This window comes from Stegostoma tigrinum, chromosome 22, assembly GCF_030684315.1.
Source record: "Stegostoma tigrinum isolate sSteTig4 chromosome 22, sSteTig4.hap1, whole genome shotgun sequence".
Lineage (NCBI taxonomy): Eukaryota > Metazoa > Chordata > Chondrichthyes > Orectolobiformes > Stegostomatidae > Stegostoma > Stegostoma tigrinum.
Window position 1 is genome coordinate 7,102,553 of NC_081375.1, and position 15,552 is coordinate 7,118,104.

General features: G+C 45.6%; 1 protein-coding gene across 1 annotated transcript in view; it reads right to left on the reverse strand.

The window, feature by feature from the left end:
- Nucleotides 1-1,534, reverse strand: part of LOC125463669 (monocyte to macrophage differentiation factor-like) — a 44,013-nt gene extending 42,479 nt beyond the window's left edge. Inside the window, exon 1 of the mRNA XM_048555237.2 lies at nt 1,329-1,534. Within this exon, the coding sequence (XP_048411194.1) occupies nt 1,329-1,360 (32 nt within the window). The 5' untranslated portion in view covers nt 1,361-1,534. The remainder of the gene's footprint in view (nt 1-1,328) is intronic.
- Nucleotides 1,535-15,552: the final 14,018 nt, after the last annotated feature.

Below are 15,552 nucleotides of genomic sequence, written 5' to 3' on the forward strand. Positions count from 1 at the left end.
TCAATGGTCCCACAGATTACACTAAACTTTGTGAAGTGACATTATCATCCATTCACATGGCTATAACATGCATCACTCTGAAGAAGCTGTGCAAATCCTGTACCAGCCACTAAATCCATCCTGAGATGTTTTGCTCAAAACTGAACATCATACTCCGGATGGGACAGGAGGAAACAATTCAGGCCTAGAAGCCTGCCGCTTAATTAAAGGAGATCATCTTTATCTTGACACTTTATTCCTCTTGGTTCATTATTCCAGAACTCAACTGTATAATCTCTACCCCATTAGTTCTTAATACTATCATCTTCTCCTGCAGTCTTATCTCTTGCCCCATTCTGCTGTCCTCCCAGCCCTCTTAACTGACAGTGCAACATTTCTCTGACCTACACAATATTCTTTCCTCCCTGATCTTTCCTCACCCTCTTCACCTCCACCACTTTCCTTTTCAACTCCACCCCTCAAGTTTGGTTGTCCACTCTGCCACCTCTTCTCCAAGGCCACCAGCAGGTCTAGTCACTGCCTCTCCCAGCCCCGCAGGTCAGCCTCCCACATAGTCCCAGGGACTAAGTCTAGTCTTCACCATCATCCCTCCCCGTCATGGATCCAGTGACCCTGTCTCTCCCTTTTCCTTCCCCATTCCTGTCATTTCCTTTTTCACTGCTTCCCCCCCCCCACTACATCTGTCCAACCCAGTTCCCCTTTTCTCCACTTCTAACACCCATTCGCCAGGTCCACATCCTCTCACCCACTCACCCAGTCCCCCTCCATTCTCCAGCCCACACCCCCACCCAAACATCCCACACCTCCCTCCACCCTTACCCCATCACCACTTCACCCCCCCAAAAACACAGTTACCCCACCCCAAAAACATCCAGTTCCCCTCCTCCACCCATCCCCACTCACACCCACCCAAAAACACACAGTCCCACTCCTCTACCCATCATCTCCCCCCACCACCCCAAACACACCCAGTCCCCATCCTTGACCCGTCCCCAGTTCCCCCACCCCAATGATACCCAGTCCCCCTCCTCTACCCAACCCCATCTCCCCCCACCACCCTAAAAATACTCAGCCCCCTCCACTACCCAACCCCATCACCACTTCTTCCCGCTCCCCAAACACAGTTCCCCCACCCCAAAAAACACCCAGTGCCCCTCCTCTACCCGTCCCCATGCCCACTTCCCCCCGCCACCCCAAACACCCGGTTCCCTTCTCGCTCGCTCTCCCTCCTCCCGCCCCTTTCCAGTCTCCCTCCCCAATATCTCGTTCTCTCTCCTTCCATTCCTCTCCCTCCCCTCTTTGCACTCAGAAGATCAGCGTCCTCTTACCTGATCGGAGAGATGTGTTTGAGATATCCCATAACGGTTGGAGGCCGGGGCTCGATGACTCTGCCGCCGCCGCCGCCGCCACCTCCCTCAGAGAGCTAGCGAGGGTCACTACCGGGCAGACACCGCCTCCGCCCGCTTCAGCAATCTCACTGCGCATGTTCGCTGGGTGCGCGTGCGCCCTACCTGGTCTTGCGTGTGCCCAACGGTCGAAGCCGTGTTGTCGTTATTTTGATTTTGAAGTCGCGGGCAGCCACTTGAAGCTTAAGGCAGCAATCAGTTATTGAGTCCTTAATATACGTGCCGTCTTTTAACTGACCCTATGGTCCTCACTTTGTTATCGCGGATTCTCCAGCAACTGCAGTTCCCGTTATCTCTGGCATAAAATGAAGTTTGTTAGTAGTTATTTTCCAAACATCTCTAGTCTCCTCCAAGCAACTTCCATCCTATTTTTGAAATATGTCATCGTTCCTTCACAGCTCTTGGAGGAGCTTTGGTGAGTTGCTGCAGGGCATGTTGTAAATGATAGTGTTGCCACTGCACATCAGCCGTGGGGGAAGTGAATTCTGCTTTGTCTTGGATGGTACTAAGCTTCTTGAATTTTTCTGCAGCTGCACCCATCCAGGCAACTGCGGAGTGTTCTATCTCACTCCTGACATATGCGATGTGGATGGTGGGCAGTTTATGCGGAGGTGAGTTTTTCTCAGCATAATTTCTAGTCCCTGACTTACTCTTGTAGTTAATGTATTTAAATAGTAAGTCCAGTTCAGTTATGTTGATAAGAGTGTTTAACATTAAATATTGAAGGCACAATATAAACAAAATTTATTGTTGAACAAGTGCTCATATTGAACAAGGTGCTCAATGAATTTAAAGGGAATAACTTGCATTTATGCATAATAGAAACAAGAGTTTCATGCCTCACTTCCCAGTAAATGTTGACTTTCTTACTTGTTAACTTGCATTGAGTCATAGAACCATATAACATGGAAATACACACTTCAGCCGAAACAGTCCGTACCAATGATAATCCCAAACTAAACTAGTCCTACCTGCTTGTACTTGGCCCATATCCCTCCAATCATTTCTAGTTCGTGTAATTTTCCAAATGTCTCCTAACATTGTAACTGTACCTGCATCCACCACTTCCTCTGGAAGTTCATTCCATACGGCTTTGTGAGGGGCAGGTCATGCCTCACAAACCTTATCGAGTTCTTTGAGGATGTGACTAGAAAAGTTGATGAGGGTCGAGCTGTGGATGTAAGGCATTTGATAAAGTTCCCCATGGTAGGTTCATTCAGAAGGTCAGGAGGAATGGGATACAGGAGAACTTAGATGTCTGGATACAGAGTTGGCTGGCCAACAGAAGGCAGCGAGTGGTAGTAGAAGGAAAATATTCTGCCTGTCAGTCAGTGGTGAGTGGTGTTCCACAGGGCTCTGTCCTTGAGCCTCTACTGTTTGTAATTTTTATTAATGACTTGGATGAGGGGATTGAAGGATGGGTCAGCAAGTTTGCAGACGACACAAAGGTTGGAGGTGTCGTTGACAGTATAGAGGGCTGTTGTAGGCTGCAGCGGGACATTGACAGGATGCAGAGATGGGCGGAGAGGTGGCAGATGGAGTTCAACCTGGATAAATGCGAGGTGATGCATCTTGGAAGGTCGAATTTGAAAGCTGAGTACAGGATTAAGGATAGGATTCTTGGCAGTGCGGAGGAACAGAGGGATCTTGGTGTGCAGATACATAGATCCCTTAAAATGGCCACCCAAGTGGACAGGGTTGTTAAGAAAGCATATGGTGTTTTGGCTTTCACTAACAGGGGGATTGAGTTTAAGAGTCGTGAGATCTTGTTGCAGCTCTATAAAACTTTGGTTAGACCGCACTTGGAATACTGCGTCCAGTTCTGGTCGTCCTATTATAGGAAAGATGTGGATGCTTTGGAGAGGGTTCAGAGGAGCCTTATCAGGATGCTGCCTGGACTGGAGGGCTTATCTTATGAAGAGAGGTTGACTGAGCTCGGACTTTTTTCATTGGAGAAAAGGAGGGGGAGAGGGGACCAAATTGAGGTATACAAGATAATGAGAGGCATAGATAGAGTTGATAGCCAGAAACTATTTCCCAGGGCAGAAATGGCTAGCACGAGGGGTCATAGTTTTAAGCTGCTTGGAGGGAAGTATAGAGGGGATGTCAGAGGCGGGTTCTTTACACAGAGAGTTGTGAGAGCATGGAATGCGTTGCCAGCAGCAGTTGTGGAAGCAAGGTCATTGGGGTCATTTAAGAGACTACTGGACATGCATATGGTCACAGAAATTTGAGGGTGCATACATGAGGATCAATGGTCAGCACAACATCGTGGGCTGAAGGGTCTGTTCTGTGCTGTACTGTTCTATGTTCTATGTTCACACACAAACCACTCTCTATGTAGAAAAAAATGTCCCATGTCTTTTTAAAATCTTTCTCCTCCCACCTTAAAAATATGCTGCATGACCTTGAAATCTCCCACACTTGGGAAAAGACACATTAGTTTTGGAGGTTAGTGGTCGGAGTTTGAAGTATTTTGTGTAGCTTTGGACCCCATATCTCAAGAAAGAGGTACTGACCCTGGACTGGGTTCAGAGGAGGCTCATGAGAATGGTCCCGGGAATGAAAAGCTTAACATATGAGGAATGTTTGAGGACTGTACTCGATGGAGCTTAGAAGGATGAGAGGGATTCTAATTGAAACTTAAAGAAAACTGAATGGCCTGGACAGAGTGGATGTTGGGAAGATGTTTCCATTGGTAGGAGAGACCAGGACCTGAGGACACAGCCTTAGAGTAAAGGGAAGGAGATGAGGAACTTCTTAAGTCAGTGAATGGTGAATCTATGGAACTCACTGCCTCAGAAGGCTTTGGAGGCCAGGTCATTGAGTATATTTGAGACAGAGGTAGGTTCTTGATTAGATTAGATTAGATTAAATTCCCTACAGTGTGGAAACAGGCCCTTCAGCCCAACAAGTCCACACTGCCACTTGAAACATCCCACCCAGACCCATCCCCCTATAACCCACACAACCCTGAACACTACGGGCAATTTAGCATAGCCGATGCACCTAGCCTGCGCATCTTTGGACTGTGGGAGGAAACCGGAGTACCCGGAGGAAACCCACGCAGACATGGAGAGAATGTGCAAACTCCACACAGACAGTCACCCGAGGCTGGAATCGAACCTGGGTCCCTGGTGCTGTGAGGCTGCTGTGCTAACCACTGAGCACCATACTGCCCTCAAGGGGATCAAGGGTTCTCAGAAGAACGTGGAAGAATGGGGTTGAGAAACTTAGCCCTGAATGACAGAGCAGACACAATGCACTGAATAGCCTATTTTCTGCTCCTATGTCTAATGGACGCTTGCCATTCACTTTATCTATACCCCTCATTATTTTATAATCTTTATAAGGTCACCCCCTCAGCTTCCTACGCTCCAGTGAAAAAAGTCCCAGCCTATCTTTGGGCGGCATGGTGGCTGAGTGGTTAGCACTGCAGCCTCACAGCGCCAGGGACCCGGGTTCGATTCCAGCCTTGGGTGACTGCGGAGTTTGCACATTCTCCCTGTGTCTGCGTGGGTTTCCTCTGGGTGTGCCGGTTTCCTCCCACAGTCCAAAGATCTGCAGGCTAGGTGGATCAGCCATGCTAAATTCCCATAGTGTTCAAGGGTGTGTGGATTATAGGGGTATGGCTCTGGGTGGGATACTCCAAGGGGCGGTGTGGACATGTTGGGCCGAAGGGCCTGTTTCCACACTGTAGGGAATCTAATCTATTTTTATAACCTATTTTTATAATTCAAACCTACCATTCCTGGCAACAAGATAACAAAGTGTGGAGCTGGATGAACACAGCAAGCCAAGCAGCATCTCAGGAGCACAAAAGCTGACATTTCAGGCCTAGAAGGGTCTAGGCCGGAAACGTCAGTTTTTGTGCTCCTGAGATGCTGCTTGGCCTGCTGTGTTCATCCAGCCTCACATTTTATTATCTTGGATTCTCCAGCATCTGCAGTTCCCATTATCTCTGATACTATCTTCTGAATCCCCTCTAGCTTAATAATATCCTTCCTAGACTAGAACTGGACACAGTACTCCAGAAAAGACCCCACCAACGTCCTATACAATCACAGCATAATGCCCAACTCCTACACTCAAAGGTCTGAGCAAAGAAGGCAAGCATGCTAAACATCTTCTTAACCACCCAATCTATAGGTGATGTAAACTTCAAAGAATTGTGTACATGAACCCCTAGGTCTCTCTATTCTGCAACACTGATCAAAACCCTACTTTTAATTGTATAAACTTTTCTTTGTCTTACAAAATGCAATCCCTGGTATTTATCCAATTTAAACTCCATTTGTCACCCTTCATACTTTTGACCCAGTTGATCAAGATCTCTTTGTAATCTAGATAACCTTCTTCATTGTCCGTTGTACCATCAATTTTGGTATCATCTGCAGACTTACTAACTGTGCTTTTTATGTTCTCAGCTAAATCATTTATAGAAGTTACAAACAAAAGGACCCAGCACTGATCCCAATAAAACACAGACCTCCAGGCCAAAAGCAGTATTCAAATGCTTTTACACCCTAAATTGTAATATCCTAAAAACTTTTTAAGAATTAGCCAAATGAACCAGTTAATCCTTTAAAGGGATGTTTGGCAGAGCATTGCTCTTCTTCAAACAGTGGCGTGGGATTTTAGACATTTCATTGTATGACAAAACAGACTGGCTGGTCAGATAAACTGAACAGTGGTGAATGAATTTTAATCATGAAAAGTGAGAGATGAATGTATTTTGTGAGGACTAACAAAGTAAGGGAATACTGAAATGACTTCACAGAGGCTGATATCTGATCAATGCGTCACCCTTGAGTTTTACTTGGAAATGTCTTTGAGACAGAGTCAGCTCTCAGAGTGTCAGGATGTCTGACATTCTGTTTTTATCTGCCTGCCAAGGCTCCCTGATTGGGATTGTTATTCTAACCCAATCAGGAAACTCATATTCTGTAAGGTACATCTGGCTGATCTTGTTGCAATACCTGCCTCTCTGAGTCTGAGGACATTGGGCTGGATCTTTTTCTTGTAGCTCACCCTGGAGCAATTTAGCACCAGGTCATCAGGTTCCTCTGACTCTGCCTCGGATAAGGGCAGTTTGTAATGCACAGTAGCTCATCTCTTTCACCTGGAGCATCTCGAAAGAAATACATTCTCCTCTTCAGTTGGCAAAGGTGTTGAGGTAGGAACATCCACTGTGTCCATCTGAGATTCTGAGGTCTCTTCAATGCATGATGAAGAGGGAGAAACTATGGATTGCGCCAGCCTTTCTGACTGTTCAGAGAAGCTGGACACATTTTGCTCCTGGTCCGTTGCGAGTTTGCAGCTTTCAGATGGCCCGTATACTTGCTCAGGACCATCAGACCTACCCAAAATTTATACATCACTACACCTGTCCTCATGTTGACAATGCCTGTTACCCTTGCATTGTTCCTAAACCAGACTTTGTCCCCTGAAGTAAACTGTCTCCCTTGCTTAATCAAGTTTTGTGTCTGGCGTTGCCGTTACTGATGCTGTTTTGCTCTCCCTCCCCCAGGTTCAGGAAGATCAGATTTAGTCAGGTGTGGAATCTTTTCCCCAATAACAATTCTGCTGGAGCTGTCCCTGTCGGTGCAAGACGGGTGATCCTGTAATCAAATGGGAACTGGAACAGTTTGGTATCTAGTGAAGCTGTAGCCTGTTTCTTTAAGCTTCCTTCAGAATTTGGGCTGCTCTTTTTGCCAGACCATTGGATGATGAATGATATGGAGCTGTTCTCATATGTTGAATGCCACTTGACTTGAAAATACTCAAATTCCCTGTTGTAAACAATGGCTAGTTATCTACAACCAATACTTACAGGAGTCTATGTATTGTGAAAGATGCATAGTTTTCCCTGTGTTTGACAAATGAACTCTGTGCACATTCAACCACTTTGAGTGGGCATCAACAATGACTAAGAACATTGAACTCACAAGAGTACCTGCATAGTCAATGTGTAACTTAGTCCAGAGTTTACTCAGCCATTCTCACTAATGTGGGGAAACTGCTGGTGATAACTTTTGTCTCTATTGGCACTCTGCACATTGCCCCACCAGTGCAGCTAAGTCTGCATCCAATCCTGGCCATCAAAGTTTCTTACCAACATCTTCATTTTGGGGAAACCCCTGGATGATATTGGTCGATCAGGCTGTACCTGACAGCGACCTTTGCTTGGGACAATCACTCTTGCTCCTCATAATAATATGCCTTCCTCTCCTGTAAGCTGGTCTCTCTAGGTCCCAAAAGCTTTCAGTTCTGGCTGTGACAGCCCTTTGGTTATCCCCATCATCACCAACTATTTCAGATTTGCCAGGACTGGATTTTGCTGCGTCCAGGATATTATCAGCTATGACTGGAAGTGTGCCCAGAAAATTTAAAACCATCACAGGCTCTTCCAATGGCGTTACCACTTATAATGAATCTGTCAGAAGGAGGTGATTCAGTGCATCTACGTGGGCTTCTGGACGATGTTCCAACTTGTAATTATATACACTTAGTATGAGAGCCCAATGCTGTATTCGCCCTGAAGTTATGGGCGGGATTGCCTTGTCCTCTTTAAGTAGGCCTAACAGGAGTTTGTGGTTCATTGTTATGACAAATTTATGTCCATAAATGAGATGGTGGAACTTCCTGACAATTGGAACGTTTAAAAGACATTTGGATAAGTAGATGAATAAGAAATGCTTGGAAGGATATGGGCCGAGTGTGGGCAGGTGAGTTTAGCTTAGTTTGGGATTATGGTCAGCATGGACTGATTGCACCAAAGGTTTGTTTCCATACTGTGTGACTGTATGACAAATTTCACTGCCAAACCTTCCTTCTCTATCTTGTTGTATTTATGCTCAGCATTAGCTAAAATCCTGGATGCATACGCTATTGGGTATTCCTCAGCATTGGGCCACCAATGAGCTAATACCTGTGAGTTTCGCAATGCTGTATGGGAAGACGTTACATGTCAATACCAGATCTTGCTTGGGATCATACTGTGCCAAGATCTTGGAGGATGATAGCTATTTCTTCACTTCCCTGAATGCTATAGTTTGGCTGCACGACCATTTCCAAGGCTGACTCTTTTTCAAGGGTTGATGCAAAGGTGCCAGGAATGGGACCTGGTTACATAAGAGCTTTAGATAGTAATTCACCAGCCCAAGGAAAGACTTATGCTCCGGTACAGACTTGGGATCTGGGTCACCTTTGATTGCCCTCACTTTACCTTCCAATGGGTCTAACCTGGTCATGCCAAATCTGTAGCTGGAGTAGGTCACTTGGGGTGCCCAGAACGCACATTTCTTCCTTCTAAGGCATATGCCTGCCTGGGAGAAACATCTAAGGACTATGTCCAAGCTCCCCAAGTCCTCTTTACTGGTCTTCTGTTCTTAGCACATCATCTAGATCATTGGTGACCTGGGGGTAGACCTTGTAAAATGTTCTCCATTGTCTGCTTAAAAATTGCATGGGAAGATGATACTCCAAATAGCAGTCTCATATATTGGTACAAATCCTTATGGGTATTAATTGTTACATTCTTCTGGGAATCCTCATCTAACTGCAATTGCAAATACTCATGGCTCATTGTCTAGCATCAAGAAGAACATTAGCCCCCCACCTCCAACGCCAGCTTTGAGTATATTCCCTCGTAGAGAGGATTTATTTATCAAGCTGCGAATAACGGTGTAGTGGTCGGGGAGGCAATGGCCTAGTGGTATTATTGTTGGACTGTTAATCCGGAGACCCAGGCAACGTTCTGGGGACACAGGTTTGAATCGTGCCACAGCAGATGGTGGAATTTGAATTCAATAAATATCTGGAATTAAGAGTCTAATGATGACCATGAATCCATTGTTGATTGTTGGATAAACCCATCTGGCTCACTATTGTCCTTTAGGGAAGGAAACTGCCATCCTTACCTGGCCTACATGTGACTCCAGACCAACAGCAATGTGGTTGACTCTTAACTGCCTTCTGGGCAACTTGGGATGGGCAATAGCTAGCCAGTGACGCCCTCATCCTGTGAATGAATTAACAAATGAATAAAGAATAAAGGTTTAAAATCCCCGCAAAGGCAAGCTGACTCATCAAGCTTCACAATCGTCGTGACTGGTGATGCCTGTTCTGCAGACTGGACTGGTTTGATGATTCCTTTGGCTTTCCTGGCTTTTGACTTCCCCCTGTACTTTTGCCCATAAGGCAAGTGGCACTGGGCAGGCCTTTCAGAATTGTTGAATTGCTTCTTAGTCAACATGTAAGGTGGCCTTGGCTCCTTTGATAGTTCCTAGACCTTCCAGAAAAACCTCCAGGTATTTAATTAGGACTTACTCGGGCAGCCGTTTTGGAATGGAAAAATGTTGAGCCAATTTAGGTGACTATTTCTCAACCAAATTCGCCCCAATCGAGCTTGAGCCCAAGCCCTTTACTACTATCAGTGGTAATTGAATGAGCTGCTTGGCATAAGAGACAGGAACCGAAATTGCAGCCTTCGTCTGTAAAGGTTCCCTGGTATAGGTTCTCAGTCTAGTTGAGGTCTTGCACACATTTCAGAGTTGGAGTACAGAGCAAATTTTGTTAAAGACTGGCGCAGCTGTTTCTGTGATTATAGAAACAATGTTGACCTCTGTTAGAACTGAGTGATCATTTAACCAGATATTTATTTTGAATGGCTCTGATTTGGAAGTTGCTGAGCAATTGAACTGTTCCAAACCAGATGTAGGTGGACTTTCCAGGGAGTGCACTCTGCTGCACACTGGTCTATAAGTTATCTTACTCAATTTGGGTCTCGTGGGACTCTTCTGCTGTCTCGAGTCCACATACTGGCAGCAATTACAATGGCTTGCTGGCCAAGATTTTGAAGAGTATTTTTACCATTTGGTTGAGGCTTAGCTTTGATTTGGAGTTTTACTGTGGGCTGACCTAGAATCCCTCTCTTCAGGACATGTCCTGAGCGAGACTATGCAATTTCCTTCACTAAAGTGAGGTTTCCCAACCTCAGTCGGACTGGCAAGGGTATCCACTAGCATCAGAATACCCTGCAACTCTTTTGCTCCAATTACTGCATTTTCTAATGATAAATCCTGTTGTAGCCTGTTTGAAGTCCAGTAGCTAGCCGGCTGCTGTGGGCTTTACCTAGTATGCGCTTTTGCATGGTTCTAACATTAATCCCACAGTCTCTCAGCATCTCATTAAGGGTTAAACCAAAGTCACATGCCTCTGCCAGTTGTCTTAACCCAGTCAAAAATTTCAATTTGGAATCCATTGGTTCTTGAATTACAGAGTAAAATCAATAGCGATTCAGATTTAGTTCCTGAACTAAATCTGTCAACTCTTGGAAGTTTTGTTATCTGGAGACTTAGGGTCAGTTAGGCCCCTAATAACCAAAAAAAAACTTCGGGTCCACAAGCTTTCAGGAGAATTACTAGTTGTTTTTCATTTTCCCCAGTGTCATTTGCCTGAAAAAAGACATTCTTTTCACATTCTGGGTCCAGTCTTCAACAGGAGGATCAAATGAGTCAAACTTCCAAAATAATGGTGTGATGCCAGAAATGCTGACCTCAACTCAAAGATGACTGTTGTAAGAAAGTCTCTTCAGAAGTGTGCTTTGCATATGTGGGAGTGAAGCCCATTCTAGTTACCACTGAAATAACTCCAGAGAGACTGGTATCCTGTCACTGTTGATTTACACTGTGAAAGTCCTTGACTCTGATCCAACTCCCTCAGAACCAGCGCTCAGAGTGTCAAGATGTCTGATACCCCTGTTTTTATCTGTCAGCTAGGGCTGTGTGATTGGACCAGATCAACAGTGCAAATCAGGGAACTCATATTGTGTGAGGTACTCCTGGCTGACCTTGTTTAAAATCACTACAAATACATAGAGACATAGTACAATTCTTTGATCCAACTCGTCCATGCTGACCAGCTATCCTCAATTAATCTTATCCAATTTGCTCCATCTCCGTGTAAACCTCTTCCATTCACATACCTATCCAGATGCTTTTTAAATATTATAATTGTACTTGTCTCCTCCACCATCTCTGACAGCTTGTTATATAGTAGTTTGGATTATCTGAGGGACCATAGATCCTGAAGACAGCAGGACAAGAACGTAAAGTCGTTTAAGAAGGCATATGGGATACTTGCCTTTATTATTCAAGGCATTGAATACAAGAACAAGGAGGTCATGATGGAGTTGTATATAATGCTAGGCCACAGCTGGGGAGCTGTGTACAGCTCTGGTCACGATACAATAGGAAGGATGTGATTTCACTGGAGAGGGTGCAGAAGAGATTCACTGGGATGTCGCCTGGGCTGCAATGATTCAGCTATGAAGAGAGACTAGGTAAGCTGGAGCTGTTGCCCTTAGAGACAGAGAAGGCTGAGGGGATGGATTCTAATTGAAGTGTATAATGTTCTGAGGTGCATAGTCAGGGTAGATGGAAAGAAGCTTTTTCCATTCGTAGTGGGATCAGTAACAAGGAGGCAACAAGGTGTAGAGCTGGAAGAACACAGCAGGCCAAGCAGCATCAGAGGAGCAGGAAAGCTGATGTTTTGGGTCCGGACCCTTCAGAAAATTTTCTGAAGCAGGGTCTAGGCCTGAAACATCAGCTTTCCTGCTCCTCTGATGCTGCTTGGCCTGCTGTGTTCATCCAGTTCTACACCTTGTTATCTCAGATTCTCCAGCATCAACAGTTCCTATTATTTCAGTAACCGGGAGGTACAGTTTTAGGGAAGAAATAGGAGTTTTGGAGGGGATTTGAGGAAAAGAAATCACCCAGCAGACGGTGGGTACTGAGAGGTCACTGCCTAAAAGACAGCTACAGCTGGGAATGCCCAAGACATTTCAGATCTATTGAGATGAACACTTGAAATGCCATAGCATCAAGACTACAGGCCAATTGCTGGAAATCGGGATTAGGATTGATAGACATTTGGTGGCCAGCATGGACACAAAGAGCTAAAGGGCATGTTGTAAAATCTATATGACTCTGAATTCCACAAAGGTTTTGGAGTAGATTTGTAGCTCGAGTTGTGGTTGGTTGGCTCGCCAAGCTAGCTGATTGCTCTGCAGACGTTTCATTACCCTGCTGGGTAACATCATCAGTGCAGTCTCTGACGAAGTACCGTTGTATTTTCCCACCCCGTTTTTAAACTCTGGAGTCCATTGAGCTGGATTACCTCACTTCGGTTTTCCTTTGTAGTGGAGTATATCTGGGGTCGAATTCTATGTGTCACCCAGCAGAGTAATGAAATGTCTGTGGAACTGGGCATCAGAGCGGCACACAAATGCACATCAACCCTACGACAACTGCTCACCTGAACCAAAGACCCACTTCCCACAATGGACAGGACCAATGTCATCGATAAGACTCCCTGCAGAGTCTGTGACAAACACTACATCGGACAAACAGGAAGGAAATTAAGAACAAGGGCACACAAACAGCAGTTAGCTACAAAAAGACATGATCAATACTCACTCATCTCTACCCACGTGGATAAGGAGAACGACCAATTCTACTGGGACGACACCAAGATCCTGGGACAAGCAAAGCAGAGACAGGCATGGGAATGCCTAGAAGCCTGGTACTCCATGAAGAAAGCCATCAACAGCCACATAGAACTTGACCCTATATACACTCCACTACGAAGGAAAACTGGAAGTGAGGTGATCCAGCTCAATGGACTCCAGAGTTTAAAAACCAGGTGGGAAAATACAGTGGCACTTCATCGGAGGCTGCACTGATGTTACCCAGCATGGTAATGAAATGTCTGCAGAACAATGAACCAGCTTAGCGAGCCAACCAATCCCAACATCTGCGAAATTCATTTGAGAGGCAAGTAGTTTAAAGTCTCATTCAAGATGAAGTACAGTTAATGATATATTCTTCACTAAATGATATCTTTTAAATGTCAGCCTGAATTATATTTTATATGCTCAGGCTTCTGGAGTGAAGCTTCCACCTATTGTCCTTCTAGCTCAGTGTCATATAGATGTATAGCATGGAAACAAACCCTTTGGTCTAACTCGTCCATGCTGACCAGATATGCTACATTAATCCAGTCCCATTTGTCAGCATTTGGCCTATATCCCTCTAAACCCTTCCTGTCTATGTACTCATTCAGATACAATTAAATGTTGTAATTGTAGCAGCCTCCACCACCACCTCTGGCAGCTCATTCTATACATGCACCACTCTTTGTGTGGAAAAAGTTGCACCTTTGATTCCCTTTTAAATCTTACCCCTCTTAGCTTAAGTCTGTGCTCTCTAGTTTTGGGCTCCCCTAACCTGGTGAAAAGACCTTAACCATTCACCCTATCCATACCTCTCATGATTTTATAAAACGTCAAGAAAGTCATCCCTCATCCTCCAAGGCTGCAGGGAATGTAGAGTCATAGAAAGTATAACATGAAAACAGACCCTTTGGCCCGTGCTATGTAGTTACAAGTATCTCTGGATATCGGAATTAAGGCTAAGAAAAATAACCAATACAGTGTGGAGCTGGAGGAACACAGCAGGCCAGGCAGCATCAGAGGAGCAGGAATGTTGATGTTTTGGGTTGACCGAGGAGAAACCTCAGGTTAGGGAGCTATTCACAGTCGGGGAACAGCTAAGTTTTGTTTTAAAGTATAACCATACCCTGTACTATTTTTATGTCCAAAATAATGAATAGGTGGATTTTTTTTGTCTATTTGTTTTATTGTGATGAAACATTGTTTTATATTTTAAAAAGGTACCAAGTTATCCTAGAGCAGTGTGGAGCCAGAGGAACACAGCAGGTCAGGCAGCATCAGAGGAGCAGGAAAGCTGACGTTTTGGGAATGAACCCATCTTCAGAAATGGGGGAAGAGAAAGAGGCCCTGAAATATATGGGGGGGGATCGGGCTGGGGAAGGTAGGTGGGATGGTGACAGGTGAGTGCAGGTAGGCAGTGGTGGGGATTGGCCAGTGAGGTGAGAGAAGCGGATAGGTGGGAGAGAAGACTCCCTGATATGAGAAGGCCACATTGGAAACAGTGGATGCAGGAGACCACATTAGCGGATGTGTAGGTGAACATCTGTCCGATATGGAAGGTTTGTTTTGAGTCCTCGTGCGGAGGTGTAGGGGCAGGTGTAGCACCTCCTGCGGTTGCAGGGAAAGGTGCCGGGGGTGGTGGAGTTGATGAGTGTGGAGCAGACGAGGGAGTGGCAGAGTGTGTGGTCGCTACAGAAAGCTGATAAAGGTCGGCAGGGAAATATATCCTTCGTAGTGGGGTTAGTTTGCAGGTGATGGAAGTGGCAGAGAATGATGCATTGAATCCGGAGGGTTTTGCCCAGTCGGCAGTTAAGAGTCAACCACATTGTAGACACGTGTGGACCAGATCAGATAAGGGTCGCAGTTTCCTTCCCTAAGGGACATTTAATGAACCACATAGGGTTTTCTGACAATCAACAGTGGATTCATCGTCATTACATTGTTAATTCCAGATATTTGTTGAATTCATATTCCACCATCTGCCACAGTGGGATTTGAACCCAGGTCGTCAGAACATTATCTGGGTCTCTAGATTAACAGTCCAGCGATAATACCACTAGGCCAGCGGTGATACGTGAGGACAGGGGGATTCTGTCTTTGTTTTTACTGCGGGCAGGGGGTGTAATGGAAGAGATGCAGTCGAGACCGTTTTCGACCACTGAAAGGGGGTAGTTACGGTCCTTGAAATATGAGGACATCTGGGATGTTTGGGAGTGGATTGCCTCATTTGGGAGCAGATGTGGCGGAGGTGGAAGAATTGGGAGTAGGGGATTGCATTTATGCAGGAAGGTGGGTGAGAGGAGGTGTAGTCTAGGTAGCTGTGGGAGTTGGTGAGCTTGAAATAGATATCAGTTTTGAAGTGGTCACCAGAGATGGAGACAGAGAGGTCCAGGAAGGAGAGAGAGGTATCAGAGATGTTCCAGGTGAACTTGAGGTTGGGGTGAAAGGTATTAAGCGAAGCGGTACCGATACAGTCATCGATGTAGCGGAGGAAGAGGTTGGGGATAGTGCCAGTGTAGCTGCAGGAGAGGGACTGTTCCAAGGGACCAAGCAGAGGCTTGGAGACCAGAGCACCTGTGCACGGTTTGTGACAAACGACAACACTTTCCAGTTGCAAACCACTTCAACTCC